At 38.0% G+C, this 25,845-nt stretch overlaps 1 protein-coding gene across 2 annotated transcripts; it reads left to right on the top strand.

Annotated features, from left to right (window-relative positions):
- The first annotated feature begins 12,794 nt into the window (after positions 1 to 12,794).
- LOC148865112 (bifunctional TH2 protein, mitochondrial-like) lies at positions 12,795 to 24,499 on the top strand. Of its 2 annotated transcripts, XM_088975053.1 has the most exons (8): positions 12,898 to 13,408; positions 13,543 to 13,651; positions 19,828 to 19,889; positions 20,073 to 20,363; positions 20,510 to 20,924; positions 22,107 to 22,373; positions 23,542 to 24,119; positions 24,220 to 24,499. In XM_088975053.1, the coding sequence occupies exons 3-7, from the start codon at positions 19,848 to 19,850 to the stop codon at positions 23,949 to 23,951; spliced, it is 1,425 nt and encodes a 474-aa protein (XP_088831179.1). In that variant the 5' UTR covers positions 12,898 to 13,408; positions 13,543 to 13,651; positions 19,828 to 19,847; the 3' UTR covers positions 23,952 to 24,119; positions 24,220 to 24,499. The 2 variants fall into 2 exon arrangements, with proteins under 2 accessions (XP_088831178.1, XP_088831179.1); XM_088975052.1 differs by lacking the exon at positions 19,828 to 19,889 and having other exon boundaries at positions 12,795 to 13,408.
- The last annotated feature ends 1,346 nt before the right edge of the window (positions 24,500 to 25,845 follow it).

Here is a 25,845-nt window from a genome sequence, read left to right as displayed (position 1 = left end):
CAATAATACCCCTATCGAAGTGCCTTTTGGGCGAGGGCCCTGCTCCCTAAGTGTCCGCCGCACAAACCCTCATGAGTGTCGTGGAGTACGAACTTGGCTTTGGTAGGTCGCAAGCAACGCAAGTAGGGGAGCGTGTAGGATCTCCGGTATAGCCGTTCATCTATCATGACGTATTTGGCTGCCTGGCGCTGCACCCTTTTGGCTGCATTGCGATCTGTAGGGAGGGTCCCGTGTAGCAAGAAGCTCGCAGGCGGGTCAATCCAGCTTGGCTTTGCTTGAACAACGGGAGCGACCTCCTCTGCCCCCCTGAGAATGATAGGCCGAGGCAGGTCCTCTATGTACATGGTTCTCATGGTGATGTCGTTGGTGCTGGCTAACCTGGATAGGGCATCGGCCTCAGCGTTCTCCAACCTCGGGATTTGTCTGATGAAGTGTGACTGGAAGTTGAGTAGGGCCTCTCTGACTTTGGCTAAGTATGCGACCATGGTTGGCTCGTGAGCTTCGTACTCGCCGGTGACCTGGTTGACCATGAGCTGGGAGTCGCTGCAGATAACGATGTGTCTGGCTTTTACTTCTCTGGCTAAGGCTAATCCAACTATCAATGCCTCATACTCCGCTTCGTCGTTAGATGCTGTGAACTCGAAGCGCAGCGCGTACTCCAGTTTCGTGCCACTTGGGCCGTGCAAAACTATTTCGGCTCTGCTGCCTTGTTGGTTCTAGGAGCCATCTACGTGAAGGATCCAGGGCTCCTCATCCCAGCTCGCACTTGATCGAACTAGGAGAGATGACACACTGGCTACTACCTCATGAGGTTCGGACTCAATCGACCTGGGAGCTTCGGGTCCATCCGAAATGGGGACCTTGTGCTCAACCGACTTGGGAATTTTGAAGTTGAATGTGCATTTGGCGATAAAATCTGCTAAGGCTTGAGCCTTAATGGCAGTCCACGGCTTGTACTGAAGGTTGTACTCGCTGAGCTCAACGGCCCATTTCGTCAATCGACCAGAGATCTCGGGCTTAAGTAAGACTTGCCTCAAGGGTTTGTTGGTGAGGACGATAACAATGTGAGCTTGGAAGTACGGGTGGAGCTTCTGAGCTACAATTACCAGGGCATGTGCTAGCTTTTCTATCTCTGGATATCTCGTCTTTGCTCCCTGCAATACTTTACTAACATAATAGATGGGTCGCTGGACCCGATCTACTTCCTTTATTAGTACCGAGTTGACCACTTCGTCGCTCGCCGAGAGGTACAGTTCTAAAACATCGCCCTCCTCGGGCCAGGTTAAGATCGGCACGCTAGCGAGGTATCTCTTGAGCTCATCAAACACGAGTTGGCAATCTCGGGTTCATTCGAACCCTTTGCTCTTTATAGCCTTAAAGAATGGCGGACAGTGGTCCGCTGACTTGGACATGAAGCGGCTCAAGGCGGCTACGCGGCCATTCAACCTTTGAACCTCCTTCAACTTCCGGGGTGGTCTCATGCCTAAGATGGCCTTAATCTTATCTGGGTTGGCCTCAATGCCGTGCCAGTTAACGATGTACCCTAGGAATTTACCCGAGGTCACGCCGAATACACACTTGTTTGGGTTCAATTTCATATTAAACTTACGCAAAATTTCAAAAACAGAATGCAAGTCTTGTATTAATTCATGCAAAATTTGAGTTTTGACAACCATGTCGTCTACATAGCATTCTACTTTTCGGCCAATTAATGGCGCAAACAACTTATTTACAAGCCTTTGAAAGGTTGCCCCTGCGTTTTTCAACCCGAAGGGCATAACCTTGTAACAATATAGACCGAACTCCGTGATGAAGGCATGTTTTTCTTCGTCTTTCGGGTCCATCTTTATTTGGTTATAGCTCGAATAGGCGTCTAAGAAACTCAGCAACTCGTGCCTTGAGGTCGCATCCACCAAACGGTCAATTTTGGGGAGCAGGAAGCAATCTTTTAAGCAGGCTTGGTTTAGGTCGGTGTAATCGACGCACATGCGCCACTTGCCATTAGCCTTCTTTACCAGAAAGGGGTTGGCTACCCAACTCGGGTAATGGACTTCTCTTATGAAGTCAGCTGCGATGAGCTTCTCGACCTCCTCATCGACCGCTTTCCACCGCTCTGGGGCTAGGTTGCGTTTCTTCTGTCTAATTGGCCTAACTACAGGATCAGTATTCAGCTTGTGAGTTATAAGGTCGAGGTCTATAGCGGGCATCTCTACCGCAGACCATGCAAAAATATCTAAATTTTGAAGTAAGAAACTTACCAATTCGGATCGTAGAGGTTTTTAGATGGAAGCACCAATCTGAAGCGTCCGAGTTGGATCTATGGCTGAGGTCGGAACAGTGACTGTTTCTTCCGTGGGTGCAGCTCATTCTTCGCCTTGCTTTGTAGGCCGCTCTAGTTCGAGGTCGTTGGCCACCTTGGTCTTTCCCTTTAGGGCGGCGACATAGCACTTGCAGGACTCAAGCTAGTCGCCCCGCGCTACCCCCACATCGAAGTCTGTGGGGAACTTCATTGCCAAATGATAAGTGGAGACCACTGCCCGTAGAACATGGGTGATCGGCCAATCTATTATGGCATTGTATGGGGAAGGGGTCGCAACCACCAAGAAGTCGTGTTTGAGTTTGACTACGCAGGGCCATGTGCCAACTTCCACAGGTACTGTCACTTTCCCAAGGGGCCTGACTTCTTCTCCGCTGAAGCCCACCAACAGAGTGTTCGCGGGCTTCAAGTCACTTCCCTGCGACTGAAGCTGGTCGAACGCGGCTTTGAAGAGAATATCTGCTGAGCTGCCCGAGTCAACGAGTATGCATCTGACCTTGAAGTCATTGATCCTCAGCTTTATCACAAGCGCATCATCGTGAGGGTAGTGGACCCCTCGCGCGTCATATTCTGTGAAGAAAATTGGCTCTTCTATCTTTGGCCGCTTCGGAGGATTCTGTTCTTCCTGAGCAGCTTCACGAACTGACATCCGGGCTGCCGCTGAAGTATAACCCATGACGATCGAGCCTCCCACTATCATGTGGATGGTGCCCTGAATTGGCCTCTCTTCTGGAGGCTACCTCTATGACTGTTCGGCTGGCCTGTTGCTAGACTCGGGAGCATCCTTGTCGTGCTCCCCTCGCCGACCTATTTTATTATTATCATTAATATTATTCTGTACAAAGTTCCTTAAATATCACGACGGATGAGCTCCTCAATCTCATTGCAGAGGATTTTACAATTTTCGGTGCTATGACCGTTATCTCTGTGAAAACTGCAATACAAATTTTTATTTCTTTCATTGGGATTCCCCCTCAAACGGGGTGGCCACTTCACATACGGGGTGTTCTTGATTGCTGATGAGAATAAAAATTATCATATTTTTATCCCCAAATATTCAGTCTTTTATACTTAATTAGTACTTAATTGGGTAATTTTACCCAATTTCGGCACTGCGAGATGATTTGGGAATAACTCTCACTTCCGGACCCCGATTGAGAAGATTTAAGATACATTGGAAAGATAAAGAAACATTCTACAACTTTCATGTTTTGAGTTTTGATAGATTTGGACTTCATTGAGGTCAAAATCAGTCCCAAAGTCTAACCAAATTCGTAGAGAAGCCCAGTTCGCAGAGAAGCCTTGCAGCGGCCCAATTCGTTAAAGAAGCCCAATACAAATGCAAGAATAAAGAGTCCTATCAGATTTAATTTCCTGATATAATTCTAGAAAGACAAAGGTGACTGAGATTACTAGATAAGAGATAAGGATAGAATTAGATTAGGACTTTCTATTTTTGAGGAAGAACTCCAAGAAGGGGTTGTAAACAACCCCTCCTCCTAAAGCTATATAAAGGGGGGGGGGGGGGCGGGGGAGGGTGGACTGGCATCAATGAATCAACCCATCAATCAATTACTGAAGTTCCCTTTGAAGCAATCAAGGAAATCAACATCAAGAAAGCTTCAAGAAGGAGGTGGCGGCAAGAAGAAGAGAGGATTTCAGCTCCAAGGGCGACATCATGAGTTCTTTCTTTCATCTTGTTTGTTTTATTTCCTTCATCATGAACTGATTTATTTTTAGCTAGGGCTGTGGAAAGCCTAACCATGATAATGAATATATTTTTATCATTATGATTTATCCAAGATCGCAATTTCCATATAGTCTATGAGTTATTTGCTTAATGCGATTAGGAGTTGCCATCTCTTAATTGATTAGGTTTATATGAATGAATCGGGAGAGGAATTCATATATTAGACCACATAATTCATGGTGTGAATTGAATGGTATATAGGGATATATATGCACATGATTCATCTGAATATATAAGTTTTTCTTGCACTTAATGCATTTCTATCTTGAGAACTCTAGTCGAGGGATCGAGGGGTGATTTGATAGAAGTAGGTTTAAAATATCTTGGGAAAGAATATTAAAGAAAATTGGAAAAACTTCAACTTATGGGAATGACAAATTATCTTGGTTAATCTCATCCATTAATATTCGTTGGAATGGTTAGGTGGACCAATGGTCCTAGCGATTTCAAATAATCAATTGCATATTCAGTTATTGATTGCCCTTGCTTTTATTTTCTTTTTCTATTTTTTTTATTTTTAGTAGTTATTATTGTTGGATCTGAATTTCGGTTGTTCAAATAATTAAGGAAGGTTGTAGTTCTAATACTTATTTTGTTAAATCCTCATGGGAACGATGATTTTTATACTACTTGATAACTAGTGCACTTGCTAGGGTTATATATTCATAGCTATCAATTGCCATCGGGATTTCGACTTGCTTTGCGTTCAGTGGGGTGTAATAAGTTCGGTCTGCTACTAGAGCTCGGAATGACTGACCCGGCTTTGCCCCCGAGCTTCATCTTTTTTCTTTCAGCTGTCCCCTTGGCTGGAAGGCTCTCCTTCCCTTTCTCTCTTCTCGGGCGCGCCTTCGCCCTTCTGGTTGATCTCTTCCTCCATGGCTATAAACCTGTCTACGAGCTTAAGAAATTCGGTTATGGTCGCCGGTTGGACGACCATGTGCCATTTGAACTCTATGCATCACACCTTTCTTGACTGTTGCGAGGTGTATGCACACATCGTTGAACCGCTTGATATATCCCCGGATGAACTCTCCCTCTCTCTGCACTATGTTGAGGAGACTTTCTTCAGTTCGCGGGCACCGCTTGCTGGTGACGAAGTGGGACGTAAAGGCTTGCGCGAACTGTGCCCAACTTCGTATCGATCCAGGTGCCAGGTTCCGATACCACGTAAGGGCTACTCCTCTGAAAGTGGTGGAGAAGGGCACACACATGCACGACTCACTGGCTCTTGCCAGGTGCATCTGCGATTAAAAGGCATCTACGTGATCATTTGGGTCAAATGACCCGTCATACTTGTCAAGAGGGGGGAGCTTGAAGTCTTTAGGCATTGGGACTATCAGGAGTTCGGAAGACAAGGGGGATGGAACTGAAAGGAGGGGAGCCTTGACTTGGTCTGAGCTTACCTCTTCTTTGCCTTCAAGCTCGAGCAGGCTGTGGGTGGCAGATCAATGAGCTCGATGGCGGCGTCTCTACTTCTTGGCAGGCTCGGAATTTGTGCTGTTCACCTCCATGTTGTCAGGAATGGTTTGAGTAGCAAGTAGCTCAGGCCGCTAATGATGGCTGCAGATAGAAGGATCCTGCTTGGAGTTTGCAGCCAGGATCTCAAACCGGTTCTCAAGGATTGGGGCTTCAAACTTCCATTGCCGAGGTGATGTAGACCTGGCTAGCTGGGGTCCTCCCGACCTGACCGCCCGCAATGAGACCGAGGTGGCCAGTCTTTCTTGTCTGTCGCAAGAGGAGGCATGGCTCTTAGGAGTGTTTTGGGAGGCTTTTCCTTGGCAAGAGGGGCATTCGTCCTGGCGGCGAGACTTAGCTCACCGTGAGGCTGGGTGCCGAGGAGGGTGCTACAGCTACTGAAGCTGGGGTTGAGGCAGCTGGGGGAATTGCTACTGGTAGTGATACTGGGAGACGTGGTGCATCACTTGCTGCTGGTAAATCTCGTGTTGCTGGAGCTGCTGCACTTGGGCTTGCACGGCCCGCATGCACTGCATCAGATTGTCGAGTTGGCTCTGGCTGGTCGCCAGAGGAACGACAGTTGGTTTAGCAAAGGTCGTTTCGACCAAGGAAGGCAGGGGAACACCCACAGGCGCCATTGCTCGCGGCATGTTCAAGCTGGGGACTCCGTCCACCGAAAGAGGGATGGTGAACTACCCTATGCAGACCGTGGGAACTTGAGGTTCCCTGGAGTTATCCATCTCCATGCTTCGTCCAACGTTGCTTGAGGAAGCCACGAGTGCTAAGTTTTTTTTTCAAGGAAGAAAGAACTATGAATGTTTAGAGAAAGGCCTTTTGAAGCGTTTCCCATAGACGGCGCCAAATGATGGTGCGCAATCTGATCACTCCTAGCTAGCACTTATGTGGCTCCTAGAAGGTACCTGAGATGGAGAAGAAGAAGAATCTCTAGGGGCTTGCCCGATGGGAACACTCCGATGCTTAAGTTAGTACTCTGTAGGAGAAGCAAGGAGAAGATAAAGGCTAAGAGTGTAGATAGTGCGAGAGTAGAAGATGATACCTCTGTTCCTTGATGCTAGCTTCTTATAACAGAAATCTGTTGTCTCAGGCCCACTGGCCTTTGACAGGGTAGGTATAACCGCCACTGTCAACCTGCCGCAGCCATTACTGGCGGGGCTGAGGTGGCACACGCGGGGCCGTCACCGCAGTGTACGTGCCTGTCAGGTGTAAGGCACCCTCTGAAGGTGGCAGACACGACGCTGTCTGATGAGGGATATGCCTGTTGTTTCTAGATTTGTCGGGTACAGTGGTCGGGCAGGAGGTTCTCCTGCGATATGCCGGACTATCCTTTCGCGAGCTACCCTGTACTGGGATATCTCATAAGCGGCAAGCTGCCTGTGGCGAGCTAAGCCGAGTTGTCTGGCCCGAGGTGTCTTTATCTCGGGGTATCTATAGGCGGATTGGTGTGTTCTTGTTTGGGAGTGACCCAAGGTCCACTGGGAGGAGCTCGGGTATTAGGTCAGGGGACCTTGAGCTCGGAGGCAGCTCGGGGTGCCTTAGCCCTAGGGAGGAGGCGTAGACCAGGCGGCTCATTCGTGAGCTAAAGTTGCCTCGGGATATTCCTTCAAAGGTAGCTCGGGGAACCTGGAGCTCACATTGTGGAGAGCTTTTCCTGTTGCGGGCTACAATGTAATGAGCTACTTTATGGGCCCGTCACTAGGCTATAATGCTGAATTGTTACTCGTGCTGAGTCAGTGTCCATGTGTTATCGTTTCATAGATCGGGTCAAACCGTCCTCCATCAGATAAATAGCCATTTTCATCATATGGGGCAATAATGAGCAGTTTTTCTAAGTTTCCAGCATGTATAAACATAGCAAATGGAGCCCGGGATCTCATACCCACAAAACTTGTGTGTACAGCATAATGAGAATATCTCTTGTACTATTTATTGTCATTTATGGGACACCGGACACCGATCTTGCCAGCGTTCTATGATCACAAGTCGCAAGATCAAAACTCGGTGTCCCCCTTGGTATGGAGCCTAGGATCTATCAATCAAATATCCAAATCCACCTTACATGATTTGGGATTAGGAATCACAACAGGGCAGGGCGGAGACAAGGAGCTTCTCCCCATCCCCGTCCCCATTGTAGTTATTTCCCATCCTTATTGTTATAGGGATCTCCATCCGCATAGAGAGATTGTCACTCCTTATGAATTTTTATGGCGTCAATCATTTTGTTATTGTTTTTGTTTTTATTTTGTTTAAAATATTGAAAATTTGCAATCATATCCCTATAAAATCATCCCCATTCTCCCTTTATTTGGGGTAGATCTCCTTCCTTGCTCTATGAGTATGTATGGCAATTGCTACCCTACTTAGTGGGTACCCACCCCTACTCTCCTCGATGGGGTGGGTTTTGTTTTGCTTGAAGGATGGGTTTTGCTATTCTACAACCCATATGGGTACGGGTAAGATATGGTATTAGGCTAAATCCAACCCTTCCCAACCCATGTATTATTGAAAAGCATATAAATTTTATGTACTAGGTGTTGAATTTAATGAAAATTTGAATTTTATGTAAAGGATAATTGATAACTTATTTGTTTTTTACATGTTTTAATCAAATAATTGAAATTTTATTGTTTATTTGTGTTATTTTATTTAGTCATTGCTTATATATAACAAGAAATAATAAGAAATTAGATGCGGGTTCTAAATCCAGTCTACCCTTACCCTTGAATGTAAGGAGAGTAAGATCGGGGAGGGTTTTACATTTTCATTACCGAAAGAGTTTGGATTCTCAAAATCTAACCTGCTATGAATTTTATGATGGATACAGATTTGGAGGTTTAGGGAGGTAGATAGGTTCTAGAATTTACAAAACCCTTTTGAACCTGCCCCGTTTGCCATCCCTATCACGCCCATGAAAATTTAATTTGTAATATTGAATGGTACAATGGATAAACAATAAAAATTAGTCTTAACATTATTGAGGCACGGGCTTTTAGAGCTGGACTTCAAATGACAAAGGAACTCCACCTCTCTCATGTTCACATTCAATAAAATGCACAAAAGATAACAGATATCCTCTTGGACACCTCTTGGAATGTCCCTTGGCGACTTCACATAGTTATTACTATTTAGCCCTTACCTCCTGATTGTTTTATTGCTGTACTAAAAGAAGATTTGATGCAACGAAGTTAGCCTAAGGGCTGTTTGATATTATTGGGATAGACTATAGAGGCCGTCCAGGAAAAGAAATTCAAATTGTTATAAAACTTCATGGCCGCATCCCTTGTTGGGCGAATCAATAAAGAGTGTCAAAGTTTTCGTTTTTCATATTTTCTTTTTAATTTTTCTTTTTGTCTAAGCTTACTTCATACTTTCCACTTAGCCGGGTTTTTTTTTTTTTTTTTTTAAGTTCCACATAGCCGGTTAGCCCTCATCAAATTTCCAACCATTTTGATTAATCTACACCTTTTTCACTAACCCCAAGTATCACAAGGAATCAGTCCCCAAAAGTCTAAAATCGTTGTTGCAGTGGAAATTTATTTGTTTTCAAAATTATGATAGTACAAATGATTTAGAGTGTAAAATTTGATTTAATTTTGTTTGAAATTTTAGTTTGATTTAAATACAAATGAAGTAAAATTCAAAATAAAATTAAACAGAATTCAAAAGAATCATGTGTTTGGTTGAAGGCAAATTTATTTGCATTAATACAAAACTATGATAGTACAAATGATTTTGGTGCAAATTTTGATTTAATTTTCAAATTTTATTTTATTCTATTTGATTTTATTTGATTTCAGTACAAATGAAGTATAATAAGACATGAAGCATTAAAGTAAAACCCAAATCAAATTAAACTAGAAGTTGCATTCTTTTCATTTGCACCGGCATGCATTTGTATTAATGCAAATACAATTGCACTACAACCAAATGCATGAAGCACTACATGAGGTTTTAGTACATTTCATCCAAATATCGGAGGACTAATCATTTCATTTCCATTTCTACGGAATTGAGGGGAATCAAGATTCAAATCCATTGCCCTTGGGATTGGAATAAGGGTGATCGTTTTCATCCAAGTATGGCATGGGCACAAGCCTATGATTTAATTGATACAATCCAATGTTTTAAAAAATGACCCAGAAATCGATTTCTGGTCAATAGTTCAATTGTTCAGTTTGAATGGATGGCCTGTTATGACAAAATGAATTAAAAAATAAAAAATAATTAAAAATTTAAAATTTAAAAATGGCGAAAACTATTGAATGGGCAGGTCGAATGGGTTAATGGTTCGATTGCTTGGATCAACGGGTCATTGACCAATTCAATGGTTTTTGGCCAAGGACCGGGTTTGGGGTAAAACGAAACTGATTGCCTGAATAGTTCCCGGACTGAACGGTCCAACCATCCGGGTCAACAGTGGTTCAAAAACCATGATACAATCTATATTTATATATTAAAATTGAGCATGACATGTTAGTAGGCATCTCCTTTCTAGCCTTTACTCATATATTTGTAAACTTAAACAAAATAACTGAGTAGCCAGTTTATTTCAAGTCTTTAACACTTTCATCTCTCTTTATTAACTCACCATTAACTAATTAACTCTCTCTTCTCTTTCTTGTTAATTCCTTTGATTATCTCTCCTCAATAATTATTCTATTAACTCTATCTCTCCTCTAATAACTTTCTCTACTAATCCTCTATCCTCTCAATTATTCCATTAAATTGCTTAAAATTCATTGATTTTTTTCCTTTCCATTTATATTTATTTGTCATTTTTTCTTTTTTCTTTTATTCTTTCACCTCTCCTCAATAATCTAATAAATCAAAAGTAATTTGCTTAGGGGTAACCATTTTAGTCTTGCTTAGGCCTAGCCCACATCAAGCTCACAAATTTCACGGCCAAGCTTGGGCCTAATACTTCAAGGTTGGCATGGGCCCAACCTAGCTAGTAAACAAATAATAGTTTAAAATTAGTTAACAAAAATATCACAAATAATTAAATCACCAAAAAAATGAGAGAGAGAAAAAAAATCCATTTACTTTTATAGGCATCTTCAATTATTAGCATATTGTATTCCAAAGAAACCATTTATTTGTTTCATAGTCAATTTCTATTTAATTGGTTAATTGTTAAAAAAATTATAACTTGAAACCCAATAACTAAAATTAATAAAAAACCAAAAGTTAACAAAAATATTAAATTTTAGCATGTTTTTATCTAGAAACTATTAGAAATTAAGAAATTAATAAGAATTAATAGTTCATAAATTAAAAATTAAAATATATTTTAATTCTATTGAAAAATAACTAATATTAATAGGATACTCAAAATTGATAATAAAAAATAAAAAATATTAAAAGTAATAAAAGAAACAATTTGAGTTCCATATAACAATTATAAAAAGTAATTCAAAATAATAAAACTAATTATGACACAATTGTAAATGTCATAAGACTCCTCTTACTTAGGGATGATAGTTTATAACTTAACTCAACCATGCTAGACCTACAAATTTCTGAGCTCAACAAATGATTTTCTTCCAAGCTAGGTCTAGTTTGGATTTAAACCAAACCTACATATAATGCAAGGACTATGGCTGTAAATTGATCAAGTTTAGATTGGATGCAATTTCATCCATATCCACATCCAATTATTATGTCTGATTTTGATTTGGACTTGGATTTTATTTGCAACCATCTTATCATTTTTAAAATGATCAAAAAACTAATTGTTTAAAGTATATATGTATAATAAATGTATATAAATATAAAATATTAAATTTATCAATTATAAACTTTATATAATTATAGATAATATCTATATGTGTACATAATCATACTATGTATACGTATATACATAAAATAATAATATTTTATTGGACTCGGATTTTAATGAGATCGGATGGGGTAAAACCATATCTGATCCAATTATTAATCGGATACAAGTTCTAACATCCAAATCTGGGATAATTGGATTTGGAGTCAAATCGGGTATTAGACTTTCAAAGTCTATTAATAGCCCTAGTGGGTAAGGCCCAAGTTAAACAACCTCTAAACTTGACTTGGAAATTACATATATGGTAAATATTATTATATAATATTTAGATAACAAATTTTGTACAAATATATAGATATAAATTTTATATATTTTTTTCATAGTAGACTAACATTAAATAAAAATTTTAATTTGTAAAAAAAAACCATAATTTTATAATTAACATGGACAATCTGTGCCCTAGGCTTAAACTTTTATTATTATTTATTATGCTTGGGGTATATGTTGGGCTAGGCCATGTAGCCTTAAAAATTGTTAATGCATTATCAAAAATTGGTCCAAGGTTTTTTTTTTGGTTTATTGAGCTACATAACAGGGGTGGTCCATCCCCCACAACTCCTTTGGTTTCAATATTATTAATATTTAAAAAAAAGTTAAAAACCCAAAAATAATGCATGCATAGTCTGTACTTGGTTTGGATAAGTCCAATTACGATTGTCAAATTGCTCTTAGTCATAGGGGTGCAACTTTTGCGGGTTGGGTCAGGTTGGGGATCAACCCAAGCCCAATCCAAAGTCTTAAACCTCGATCTCAAGCTTAAATTAATTATGACTACAACCTATTTTTATATATTTACTAAAACTTAAGTATTTTAAATATTTAAATAATATTTACAAAAATTGTAATAATTTAATCATTAATAAAGTAAAATAAATAAAATAAAACACTAATAGATGACATGGAAAAATAATTATTTTATTAAGTAATTAGCAGTAATTTATTATTTTTATTAAAACCCAAATTACAAAATTACAAAGTTATTTTTATAACAAATTCTAAAATAAAGATGAATTATTTTAAACAACATTTCATTCCTTCCTTGTGGTAATAATTCCATGCATCAAACAAGTCCCGCTGTTATATATTATATTTATATTTATATGTGTGTTATTTATGTATATAATTTTATAACATATTATAATAATATATATTTAATGCTTTATAGATAAAAACTATAGTCCCGGAATCAGGCCCTGTCCGGCCCGGGCCTGGGCTTATGTTTCAGATTCAGGCCCGGAACCTGGGCCACGCCCAGGCTATAGCCCTTATAACAGATTAACAAGTGCAAAGCCCGACCCTGCCAATGATGACCCCTCCTTGGGATCCAAACGAAGCCTAAAAATCGAGGATCAGGGATCAGAATGCATGATATTACGATAAGAGTGGAATAGGTAATCATCTAAAGCCCTCCTCGTGGGGGTTGTGACGTCTAACTGCCAGACTCGTTCTCTCTCACTCACGGCTCACGCGACCGGCCACTCTCCATTTAAGTAAACTCCGCCGTCCGCCGTCTCTTTCTCTCTCTCTCTCTCTCTCTCTCTCTTCTCTCTCTCGTGAGAGGGAACAAATCTATAAATACAGAAATGAAGGCACTTAACACCTCTCTCGCTCTCTCATTCTCTATCGGCATTGTTGATGCGTCTCTTCTTAAATCCAAGCAAGAACCCTAGCCTTGTAATCATCTCTTTCTCTGTGTTCAGATTCGGTTGCTCGGGTTCTCTCAAATCCTTGCTCCGATCTTCTTCCGGTAGTATTAGATTCCCGCCTAAGCATTGTTTGAACTCTCTTGATTTGAACCGGACAAATCGACGGCAACAACAACGACGAAAACGACGGCAGCGATGGGTGTGGTGGCAACAACGAACGAAGAGGCATTGGCTAGGCGATTCTGGATCAAGTTCAGGAATGAATCAGTGTTCGCTATATATACTCCATTCATTATCTGCTTGGCGTCTGGCAAGTTGCAATTAGAGACGTTCCGCCATTATATCGCCCAAGACGTGCATTTCCTTAGGGCTTTTGCGCAGGCGTGAGTCTCTAGATGATTTCTTTCTTGATCATTTTTGGTCTGGAGTTCTTGATTTAGTTTTTTAGTTTTTTATTATTTAATTTTCGGTTGCGGCGGTTCGTCTGGATTTTGATTGATCGTTGGTTGTATATTAGATATGCATTAGCGGATGAGTGTGCAGACGATGACGAAGAAAAATCTGCGATCTGCAAGCTGAGGAAGTGTGTAATGGAGGAGATTAAAATGCACGATTCTTTTGTTCGGGTAAGCTTACATATTCCCTTTCTTTCATTTATTTCTTTAAAAATCTTTGAATCCGTGCTTGCCTTTCTTGTAAGATTTTACTACTACGATCTGATAAAACTGCGAATGTGATGATTGAAACGTTTTGGGTTTTATCAGAGTCCGAAGTCTATTATCTTAGTGAATTTGTCAGACCTGGGACTTCGAAAAAGATTAATAGATCACCAAGAACTGATGTAAATACACTATACACTATAAAATTTTGGAACTATCTATATTCTTAACTTCCAAGGTTTAATTATTTTCTTCATCAATCTATATTACAACTTTTGACTGAGGTACCTAATTGTAAAAGATGTCAACTCGTTTCCGTTCCTTTCACACTTCTATTTGGTTTTCCCCTTAAAATCTTAAATTAACCACACGTTTAGATATTGGAAATTTCTCTACGGTGACCAACTCACACTTTCTGATCATTAGAATCAGCTGTATTTTAGGGAAGTAAAGTAGGCTTGTGTGACCAAAAGAATCTCGGAACGAAGAATTCTACTGGTTTTGCTGACCGAGACTCATGGAGCACTATTATCTCATTTAGATGGAAGATAATCAATCTATTAAGATGGATATGCATGATCAATATTACTTTTTGATCATCGATATGCATGACCAATACAGAGAAACTGTTAAAATTGACTGAAAAAATATTGGCCCAACAATAGTGTATCATTTTCAATAAAATTCCCTCCAAGGGTTGTTTTATTAGATTGCATGCCTTTTTCCCTTTTTTAGGTTGAAAATTTATTGGAAGGAAAATGAGAGGTTGAGAGTTGTACAAGGTATCACACTGTGTCATGGGCATCCTAAATTGTAGTAGAAGATGACTTACTTTCCACTTAACATTTGATCCGATGAATTTGAAAAACCTTTGACGTATTCACATTATTTCATTGTCATCATGAACATTGTCTAAGCCTTGTCCCAACTATATGAGGTTGACAACATGAATCCTGTTTTACCTTTCAGTTATGTTCAGTGCCATATCTATTGTTAAATTATGAGCTCTTAAATCTTTCCTTACTACACCAACCCATTCCCTTTTCGATCTTCCCCTAGCTCGTCCAGCACATCAAATTTTAACAAATCACTTACATATTTACATTATTTAGACCTCTTTTTTATATCGTGAAGGCTTTGCGGAGATAATGACTGGAGTAAGGCCATGTGATGAAAATGAGGTTGATTGAAGTTATTGACTATGAATGGAATTATGGGCATAGTTTTCAAGGCACCAAGGCCAAGGCTAGGAGGCAGGGCACCTTGTTGCCTAGGTGATGGTTTTTTACTTAATCATTTTTCTAGTAATTAAATCTTCATCAAATAAGTATAAATTTAATGTAAAAATATACAAAATCAACATTATCATGAGAAAAAAAAAGAAGAAAGAAAAGAAAATTCAAAGAACATAAGGGCTGAGCCCTTGTTTTTGACCTAGAGAAAGTAGAATATAAAGGGTAGAAGAAGTTTGAATAAAATTTTAAGTTCTTCCTTGCTTATCTGTTTAGGTTTCGAAGTCTTCAATGGTACGAGACAGCCTGGACCAACATGTGTGTTCCCTAGCAAATAAGAAAGTAATAAAAAGAAACTAATATATGAACTTACAAAATGATTAATTTAGTGTAATAACATCTATTTTACTATTACAATCTCAGAAAAAATATTATAAAGCTCCTTGTACAAAAAGCGAGCACAATCCTCCATGGGTGTCTTGTTGTCTAGGCGTCACCTTGAGAACTATGGTTTTGGGGATGGGTTTCACCCCATTTAGTGAACTAGAAACTTTGCATTGGTTGCCATTTTGATTTTGTTCTGACTCTTAACTTCAATTCTCTCGCGTATCCTTGTTAAAGAATATTTCAGACATATTCCTTGTAATTGGCTTAATTTTCTAATTTTATTCGTTATTGATAAAAAATAATATTTCAGACATCATATATTATATTGTTCTTGACACCTCTTATCAGCCAAGCATTTATAACCATTGCCAAACTGTAACTTCAACATTTCCTTTCTAGGTTCTTACTTATCATGGCATAACGGAATCATTCAGATTTCAGAAAAGCAAACAATGAATTTTTAGTGGCATGAATATGCCTAGAAAAGAATAGTATTTTTTAAAAAACTTTCAGCCTTTTACTAGTAGATCATCATTTTCTTGCCCAAAAAAGAGCCTAGAGAAAAGGCTTGCATTTTGATCAAATAAGATCTGCCAGAAAGATGATGACTTCATTTGAGGGAATTTATTCTAAACATATAAGAAGGGGATTATTTATAGAGAATTAGAAAGCACACAGGGGCATTAAGACTAGAGAAAAGACCTTTGCCAAACATAATCAATGATAGAAATGATAGAAATACCTTGCCACCATAATCAATGGGTAAAACAGAAAATAGTAGTGAAACTAAAAGATGACTAAGAATGTCAACACTCCCCTCAATCTTGTACCAGCTAGCCTGTTTGAAAACAAATAATGTAATCATAGTTTTCAAGGCGTCTAGGCGATTTTGGGCGACATTGGGGCGCCTAGTCACCTAGTTGCCTAGGCGATAAAAATTTTTTAATATAAAAAACTGACTTTTGGCTTGTTTCCTAGTTTTATATACCATTCAGCATGTATGTTAATTGAAAAAATAGCAATTCTCTTTATTAAGAACATTAAATTTTCTGATTCATAAAAAAAAAGAACATAAAATTTCCTCTAAAAATGTGGCAAATCATCACATCTAAAAGGTAAAAATCTTTTACATATATTAATTTCATTGTTTTCAAAAATAATACTACTATAATATGTATTTAATAGAGCAAATTCATATTAACTAGCAGCTAAAGAAGGTTATTAACTTTATATGATAAATATTCAAGATGGAAAGAAATTTATTATTCTATTCTTTCTTTCCTCTTTCTTTTCTTTCTTTTCTTTTCTTTCTTTCTTTCTTTCTTTCTTTCTGTCTTTTTTTCTCTTCTCAAAATTTGATCTTTTAAAATTCAATAGTAAAACATTAAAACAAAGTATAATTGAATATATATATATATATATATATATATATATAACATATAATAAAATGTATTAACACATAATTAATAAGATACAACAATATTAATGATATTATAAAAGGCTCCCGCCTTGTCATTTTTGTCGCCTAGGTGGGCACTTAGTCACCTAGAAGGGCACTTAGTTGCTAAAAGTCAAGGCGTTTGGGCGAAGTGCCCAGCCAAGGGCACCTAGTCGCCTAGTCGACGCCTAGGTGACACCTTGACAACTATGAATGTAATAATCTGACGATCCAATAATAAAACAAAAATATAACCAATACTTCCCCTTAATCAAAACATACAACTTTTCAAGAATTACATGATTTAAAATGTCCATAAATTCCCTAATGTTTCCATGACATATTTCCATCCATGGGTAGCAACATGAAATTCCCCAGTGAACGCTACCAGTACTATGCGGAATACAAGAGATAGTATTATAACATAAGTTGGTGACAATATTGTAGGTATGTGGAGTAGCAATGTTATTGCTTGCATAATGTTTGAGCTAGCTCGATATTCATTTCAAACATGAAGTTAAATATTAGTTTCTATTTATATAATAGAATATTGCTACTCCACATATCTACAATACTGTCACCAACTTATGTTATAATACTATCTCTTGTATTCCGCATAGTACTGGTTGCGTTCACTGGGGAATTTCATGTTGCTACCCAAGTTAAATATTAGTTTCTATTTGTATAATAGAATATTTGTCTGATCTTTTAGAATAATTTGCATTTTCTTTGAGTTTAAATTTTGATCTTTTAACACATTCTATTATGTAGTTTTGAATCTTAAGGTTTATAGGATAACTTCACAACATATTATTTTGTCTGTAACCCTAGTTTCTTAGCTTTGTTTAATGATTTGAAGCAAGACAATAATTTAAAAAGGCGTGTCAATGCTTCTTTTGTCATTTCATAAAACATCATTCTATATTTTATTATTTTTACAATGTTTCCACTATGTCTATAATTTTTACAATATATCCATATGATATTTCCGACACGTTTCCTATATCTGGACTACTGACATTTCTATTGGCACTGACATTTTCAACCGTGCATTGAACATGTGCAAGGTACAATGAATCTTGGTGCCAGAAACACTTGGACATGTCAGCAACACACATCAATAAGGATCTTTAGCCAAAACAAATGAGCTCATAATCAACGAATCGCTTCCCCTGGCTTGTAATTGTCAGATTAGATGTTCCTCCAACCTTCAGATGGGCATTTTAACTTTTCCTAGTAGCTTGAAAATAAGGCTATCTTTATAAATGACTCAAAATCAACTTCGTGGACCAGTTTCCAAAAATAACTACAATCCCTGTACATGGGGTACAAATCACTGTAGAAACTGAAGAGGTGGGGGGAGCACTTTCTCTATATGCCTTGGAAACCTCAAGAACCCAAATCACCCTATAGGGACTCGTGCACATCCACAACAGATTCCACCCAATATGTTGAACCTAAAAAGGAAACTTTCTTTTGGTTATTGATTTTTGATTTTTGGGCAAAGTTTTAAGGCTCTTCCCTTGAGACTAGCCAACCTTCAATTAGTTCTTCAAAAAAAAAATAAGAACATAATATTTCCACCAATATCAGCCAACAAACTAGGAATTCAATCCCCAAAATATTGTAGGTATATAGCCCCAATATAAGTTGATGCTAAAATAGAGAGGGAGAAGTGATGGGTGCTTTCTCCCTCTTTCTGCCTACTTTACAGAAAATCTCTTTGTCACTTCCTGTCTCTGCAGAAATATGTAAATGACCAAACAATACCAACTTGCCACCTGGAAAAGAAAACAAATCTTGTGTTGTAATTATCAAAATTGAAGCAAATCTCTATTTTTTCTTTGAAATTCTGGGGAAAAAATCTCTAGCATACTTTCCTAGGCATAAAAAAATTCTGGAAAAACTCAAAAAAGTCCTCTGAAAATCAGGAAATTTAAAAATGATGATAATTAATAAGTATGGAAAATACAAAATTAATATTCAGAGTAATTTACATACTATTTTTAGTAATTGTCAGAATTATATTAATAACTCATGACTTACTATTTATTAAAAGAGGAAATTCCGAATCTCTGATAGCAAAAACTCAAGAGGAGGCAAAGATTCAGAACAGGGAAACCAAACTAACAAGACTTGCAAGGGAGGTCTGGAGATATTGTACACACTAAGGAAGCTAAATAAGAATTGGATTCAAACTGACCAAGAGCAACAGCAAAATGGAGATCAGAAGCAGCTTCAGATCTGATCATTATCATTTATCAATATCACCATCATCACCATCATCATCATCATCATCAGAGCCTTCTTTTTGCTCTGATTCCATCTTGTTTTGAAAAACAATATTTCAATAATCAAAACAGAATACAAACTAGAAAATTTAGATCAAGGGAGAGAACATAGAGAGAAAAATTGAGAAAAGGAAAACCAAACTCATCTGGGTGTGTAATATATATCCCATATATGAAGGTTCTAAACTGAAAATTATAGAAATATCCCAAGGGATCTTGTCAGTTATGTACATTTTTTTATTTAAACTATTGTAAATTGATTTATAAAAAATGATAGAAGTACTCTGTCAACATAACCAATGAATAAATCAGAAAATAATAATAAATCTAAAAATTAATAAGACCGTCTACAAACCTAAACCAACTCATGAATAAAGGTGTTGGATCCAGATCCTACAAGTTGGGTTGGGAACATTGATTAATGAGTTCCAGTTAACAACCCTAGTCCAACTTTATTTTGGATCATGTTTAGCTGGTTAATTCTGGTTGTGGTTAAGCCACACTGCCTGAATGGCACTGGATAGAATGGAATTATGAAACAAGATCCTTGTAGCCAACCCCATATAGTTGGTACAAGGCTTAGAATTTAGATAATGATGATTTCATTATATAGGACAACATTTTGGAGTTATTTCCTTTTGGGAGGTTTGAGATGTCAGTTATGCTACGGATAATTTTTTATTATCTTGTTAGTTTGATGCTTTTAGTTGAACTATGTAGTTTACACTTCTGGCTTGTATCTTAGTCTTGCTGATTTTGCTTGATTAGTATGTGATTGCATCTTTATCTTTTCAGAGATTACTTTGTGACTGTTAATGAGGGTTGTGCCCAAGTCATCATCCTTGTCTTACGCTGAGGTTAGCTTGAGATGGCAAATTCTGTTGTCATCTGAGGCCTCTCTACATTACTGTCAATGGGAGAAAACGAAATCCAAATATTATTGTTAGATACCATATCTTTAAGGAGTTTTTCTTTGAACAATTTTCAGTTTGTTTGGATTCCTTTAGAAATACGTGTTCTGAAAGGAATCGTCCACACAGGAATGGGGTGTTGACCCTGCAAATGAAAGCACTCCAAGTTCTGCAACACTAAAATACACAGATTTCTTGTTGGCAACAGCCTCTGGGAAGGTTGAAGGACTAAAAGCTCCTGGTAAAATTGCAACTCCTTTTGAGAAGACAAAAATTGCTGCTTACACACTAGGTGCAATGACACCTTTCATGAGGCTATATGCCTTTTTGGGTAAGGAGCTCTGGGCACTTCTTGATCCTAATGAAAGCAGTCACCTCTACAAGAAGTGGATTGAAAATTATTCTTCTGAAGCTTTTGAGGTTTGTCCTATTAGCAATCTTTAACCACTTATTATTATTTTTTTTATGATGTTTAAACTCGTACCTTGGTTGATCATACCATATGTATTTTACTTGCATACAAAGGCTTTATTCTGATATATCATTTTCTTTCTGAATGGAATCAGGCATTGACACTGCAAACTGAGGAATTGCTTGACAAACTAAGTGTGTCTTTGACTGGTGAAGAGCTTGAAGTCATAGAAAATCTTTATCATCAGGCTATGAAACTTGAAATAGATTTTTTTTCTGCTCAACCAATTGTTCAGCAAACTATAGTCCCTTTTTCAAGAGTGCACAACCCTGCAGAGTATCAACTTATTATATTTTCTGATTTTGATTGGACTTGCACTGTTGTTGATTCCTCTGCCATTTTAGCGGAGATTGCAATACTTAGTGCACCGAAAGCTGATCAGATTGGAGCTGAAAATTTACCTGTTCGGAAGTCATCAACTGATCTGAGGAATACATGGGGTGTTCTTTCCAAACAGTATACAGAAGAATATGAACAATGCATAGAGAACATCATGCCCACTGAGAAAGGTAGATTTATGCTGTTCTTCAATGGTACTCACACACCAAAGTTTCAGTCATTGTTTTCTATGTTCAACCTTCAATTCCCAGAATTGTTCAAGTGGGATTCAATCCAGAATCTGGAGCGGGTGCATGAGGAGCCACCTTAAACTGGCTCCGAATATATATCCCACTTCCATGTCATCATCTCTCTCTCTAACAAAATCCACAAGAGACAAAACCTCTATCTCTTGCATGTTTGTGTGTGTCTTTGTCTTTGTCTCTATCCCTGTCAATTTCGACATGATACGCCCTGTATCGGGTGTATCGTATCGTATCGGTGGCTTAACGATATGCCCCCACAGGGGTTGTATCAGGGTCTGACCTGGTTCAGGGGGTAGACCAGCCTTAAGCCGACCCCTTTGAACCAGTTTCAAAGAAAAGGGGGGGAGAGCAAGCTTCGGTACAGGCCGATACGCCCCTACCAGTGTACGGCCTGTATCGATATTTTGAACCTTGGTTGGGATCACCTGCCAACAAAACACATTCTAACACCCTACCAGCTTGATCTGACACTGCACATCTCACTGTGAAAGTGGGGCCCACCATAAAAGTTGGATCTGTCATGTATGAGATGTGTGGTGTCAGATGATGTTGGTAGGGTGGTGGAACATGTTTTGTTGGTAGGTGTTCTGGACTCATCTCTCCCCCCGTAGATTTTAGAGCAGATTGTGAAAAATGGAGGGGATGCATCTGGTGTCTTATGTGATTGGCGAATACCACTTTGGTTAAAAAGGAAAATTCCTTAAGTGTGGCAGAAAGGTGGATGCTGATATGGATGAGTGGAAAAACTAGAAAGGATATGGTCAGAAATGAAGTCATTAGTAGGAACCTAGGAGTATCACCAATAAGTAATAAAATGAGAGAAAGTAGATTAAGACCACCTATAGTAGGAACATAGAAGACCACCTATAGCACCTGTAAGAAGAAGCAATCTGTAGCGGTAGCCAACCCGTATGGCGAAACAGGGCATACACTTCTGCTCCATATTCCTGATCCACTCTATGATTCTTGTCATCAAGGTTTAAATTGGTCTAACTTATAAAAGTAAATGCTACTAAGATTGTAACTTTCAACTTTTTGTGGTATTGCAGTGGTTTAATGCTACTAAGATTGTCATACTTACACTTTCAACTTCCTATGGTTTTGCAGTGGAAGAATTTGACTATGAAGGTTTATGCAAAGCACTTGAGCAACTCTTAGACTTTGAAAAACGTGCAAATGCACGAGTTGTTGAGTCAGGAGTGCTGAAGGGTTTGAATGTGGAAGACATAAAACGGGCTGGTGAGCGTCTTATACTTCAGGACGGTTGTACGAGGTTCTTCCAGAAGATTGTGAAGAACGAAGGGATAAATGGAAATGTCCATATACTTTCTTATTGTTGGTGTGGTGATCTCATTAGGTCAGCTTTTTCATCAGGTACTTTTTTTTTTATCTGTTAGGAATTTAGAACTGTGTAACTTAATGAAACCTATTTGCACATCTTGCAATTGTATGCTTGTGTGCCTCTTCTGCATTATCTATCCTCTTGTGTCCATCTTTACTGGTGCAATATCTGGATAGTTTTACAGTTGATACTTGACTTCATGTTGACTCTTTTAAATATTGTGTTATTTTCTTTCTAGAACTTGTTGATGAGAAATAAATTTCAGCATGTTTATGATCAGTTCAGTTAGACTGATGAACTGCATAGAAAGGAAGAGTGATGTTGTTACAAGTTATTTGATTCTTGGCTCTACTATGACATGCTGATTTTTGTTGATATTCTGCTTTTTTTAATGCACAGTTAAGAAATATGATATATAGTTGATAGACCATAGAATCTTAAGATGTGATATTCAAGTTATTGTGATTACCTGATAACTGATTGTATAGGGCTGGCAGCCAGTGTAAGCATGCTGCCATAGGGGTATTGAGCATAGTCACTTCATCATTATGTGCATAACTGCATAATATTCTTTCCAATATATTAATAAAGTTACAGTCACCAATGAAAAGGGTTACTATGATTACCTATTGCATCCATAAGCTATAAACCTGGATGGACCTAGTATTGCTGCGGTTATTTGGTGGATGTGTTCATAATTATGGATAATATCTAGTTGCTGTCTGAGGCTTAGCAGAAATTTCTACACTGAGTCTGGCAAAATGAGTCACAGTGCTTTCTTATTTGTTTCTTATTGTGAAACCTGGCTAAGATTCTCCTTAAGGTTCCTTCTGTTCTGTGTGAATATCATTTGTACTGGTGTGACTGTAAATGCGTATGAGTGCCAATGGACTGAGTGTAGCAAGTACAATGATGTTATCTCCACTTGGATATCATTCATGCTTTACAAGGATTATAGGATTTGTTGAAACTTGGTTGTTCTCCTGTTATCCTTGTTACTGATATAAGCCACATCTTTCATATTGTCATCAAACAATTAAAATTAATTACAGTATGAAATTTGAAGATCAGGAAAACATGCCCCCTTCTTCCCAACAAAAGCAAAAAGAAAAAAGCTGGTTCCTTTAGCACCTTTATTTTCTTTACTGTTGCAGTATTGTTGAAGGCGATAAAGAATTCAATACTTGTTTTCTTGACCAGATGGTTTGGACGTTTTAAGTGTACATGCAAATGAATTCACTTATGAAGATTCCATCTCCACGGGTGAAATTGTTCAGAAGATGGAGTCACCCTTGGACAAACTTCAAGCTTTCAAAAATATTCTAAAGAATCACAATGGTGAAAAAAAGCATTTGTCTATCTACATTGGAGGCTCAGTTGGTGATTTACTCTGCCTGCTTGAAGCAGATGTTGGCCTTGTGGTTGGGTCGAGCTCAAGTTTAAGGAGAGTGGGGAGACAATTTGGGGTTTCATTTGTTCCATTGTTCTCTGGTTTGGTAAAGAAGCAGAGAGAATTTGAAGGCAACTCTTCTAATTGGAAGGGGCTGTCTGGCATTCTTTACACAGTCTCTAGTTGGGCTGAAGTACATGCCTTCATTTTGGGATCGTAAGATCATTTTGTTGATAAGCCTTTTTGTTGATTTCACTTGCTGTTTGCCTAGAAGAAATTCATAAACTCATATATAGTTAGGAAATATGGATACACAAGTGGTGGCTAATTTTACCAAGGGCCACTGCCAGATACAAAATGCTGTTGGTGGATATGCTGTTTATAGCAGGTATTTATGATTGTCCTATTATTGTCCCCCCCATCTGTGGTTCTTTTTCTTTTAAAAGCTTATAATATCGGATTAGCTTACATTTCACTTTCTTCTTCAGGTACTGGGCTGTTTCAGGCAGCAAAAATATCAAAGTGGAGGAAATATGTCAATTGCTACCAAAATTTTTGGGAAATTGCAATTTTAGGATATACACGGATCTCCGTTTAAATAGATTGTTAGGGAATCAATCCTGGCTGTAGGCTGTTTTTTCTCATTCTTTGAGCTCTTTCTTTTCATTGTCTGTAATCTGTATGGCTCAGATAATCAATTCTTATAAAAAAATATGTACAATGGTTGCCCATATTCTGCTACTGAAGTGCTAAGATTGATTCGCCAAATTTGCTTTTGCTCTTGCGTCTGTTCTTGAGCTTGCTTGTTCCAATCTGAGGGTAGTCTGTTCCAATTTGAGGGTATCTGTTTTTGCTGGCTTTTGTGTAGTATAATTTGGATTTTGGACCGTTGGAATAACACTCCGCTCCCCCCCCCCCCCCCCCCCCCCCCAGCTCAAGGAATGAGAAAAAAACAACCAACAGTCAGAATTGATTCGCTAACAATCTTAAATGGAGGTCCATGTATATCCTAAAATTGCAATTTCCCAAAAATCTTGGTAGTAATTACGTAGAAGAGTAGAAGAAAAGAATAAAATAAAAAATCTCTCTAGACATACAAATTGACATATTTCCTCCACTTTGATACCACAATGTAAGCTAATGCCATTTTATTATAAGCTTTTAGAAGAAAAAGAACCACAGAATGGGAACAATAATTGGACTATCATAAATACCCTTGTACATATTATTAATGTAAATCTCTTATTATTTTTAATTATGTCTAATTCATATTATTTTACTATTTATCTTATTTATAAAAAATAACTCCAGCATGTGGTGGTGTGGATGAATCCAAACAAAAAATCATTATTGTTTTGCATATTCGAATCATCTTTGGATGGTATTTCTGAAACACACCATACCGACATTTGATTCAGTTATATTTGGATTTTAATTGAATTTGGGTTTCCATCATTGTTCAAAGTATTATTGATATTCCGGATATGCAAAAAATCAAGTATTGTTTTCAACAATTGATACACTTAAAGACCACAACTCTTAATATTTAGCGTGATGTTGTAATTGGATATTAAATAGCATTAATAAATTAACTTAAAAAGGATTAAAGTATTATGTTATTAATAAAATAAACTAAAAATGATTGTTTGAAGGACATGTAAAAATGACTTTAATATTGAATTTCATACTGAAAATAATTTTTTTAAAACTTTAATAAAAGGGTTCAACTATGATAGTGGAAAAACTCTGAAAAACTTGTGTGACCAATCAGTTGGTAGCGTGGACGTGTTAACCAATTAGGTGGTAATTTATCAAAATTCACAGGTGGGTTTTGAGTGGTCAAAGATTTTTTGGTATCATGTCTTTTTGACATCATAGATTTTCTCTATCATATAAAAGTGGTAACCAACAAGGTGGTCAAAGCCCTTGTAGTATCATGTATTCTATAATAAAAGCACAACATTCAATAGAAATAAATTTTTGGTAAACTTGATGTTGATTCTATTCACATTCAAGTGTAGATGGTTGTTTTCTAGCGAAAGAAACATCAAATAGACGATAGCATTGTGATAGAGTTTATTGCAGAGTTGGCATCATACTGCATTGGGATTGCT

The sequence above is a fragment of the Nelumbo lutea genome, chromosome 3 (assembly GCF_056320005.1).
Source record: "Nelumbo lutea isolate HS-2025 chromosome 3, American lotus-T2T, whole genome shotgun sequence".
NCBI lineage: Eukaryota > Viridiplantae > Streptophyta > Magnoliopsida > Proteales > Nelumbonaceae > Nelumbo > Nelumbo lutea.
Note: the sequence above shows the minus strand (reverse complement) of the source record. Positions and strands in the feature narration are given on the sequence as shown.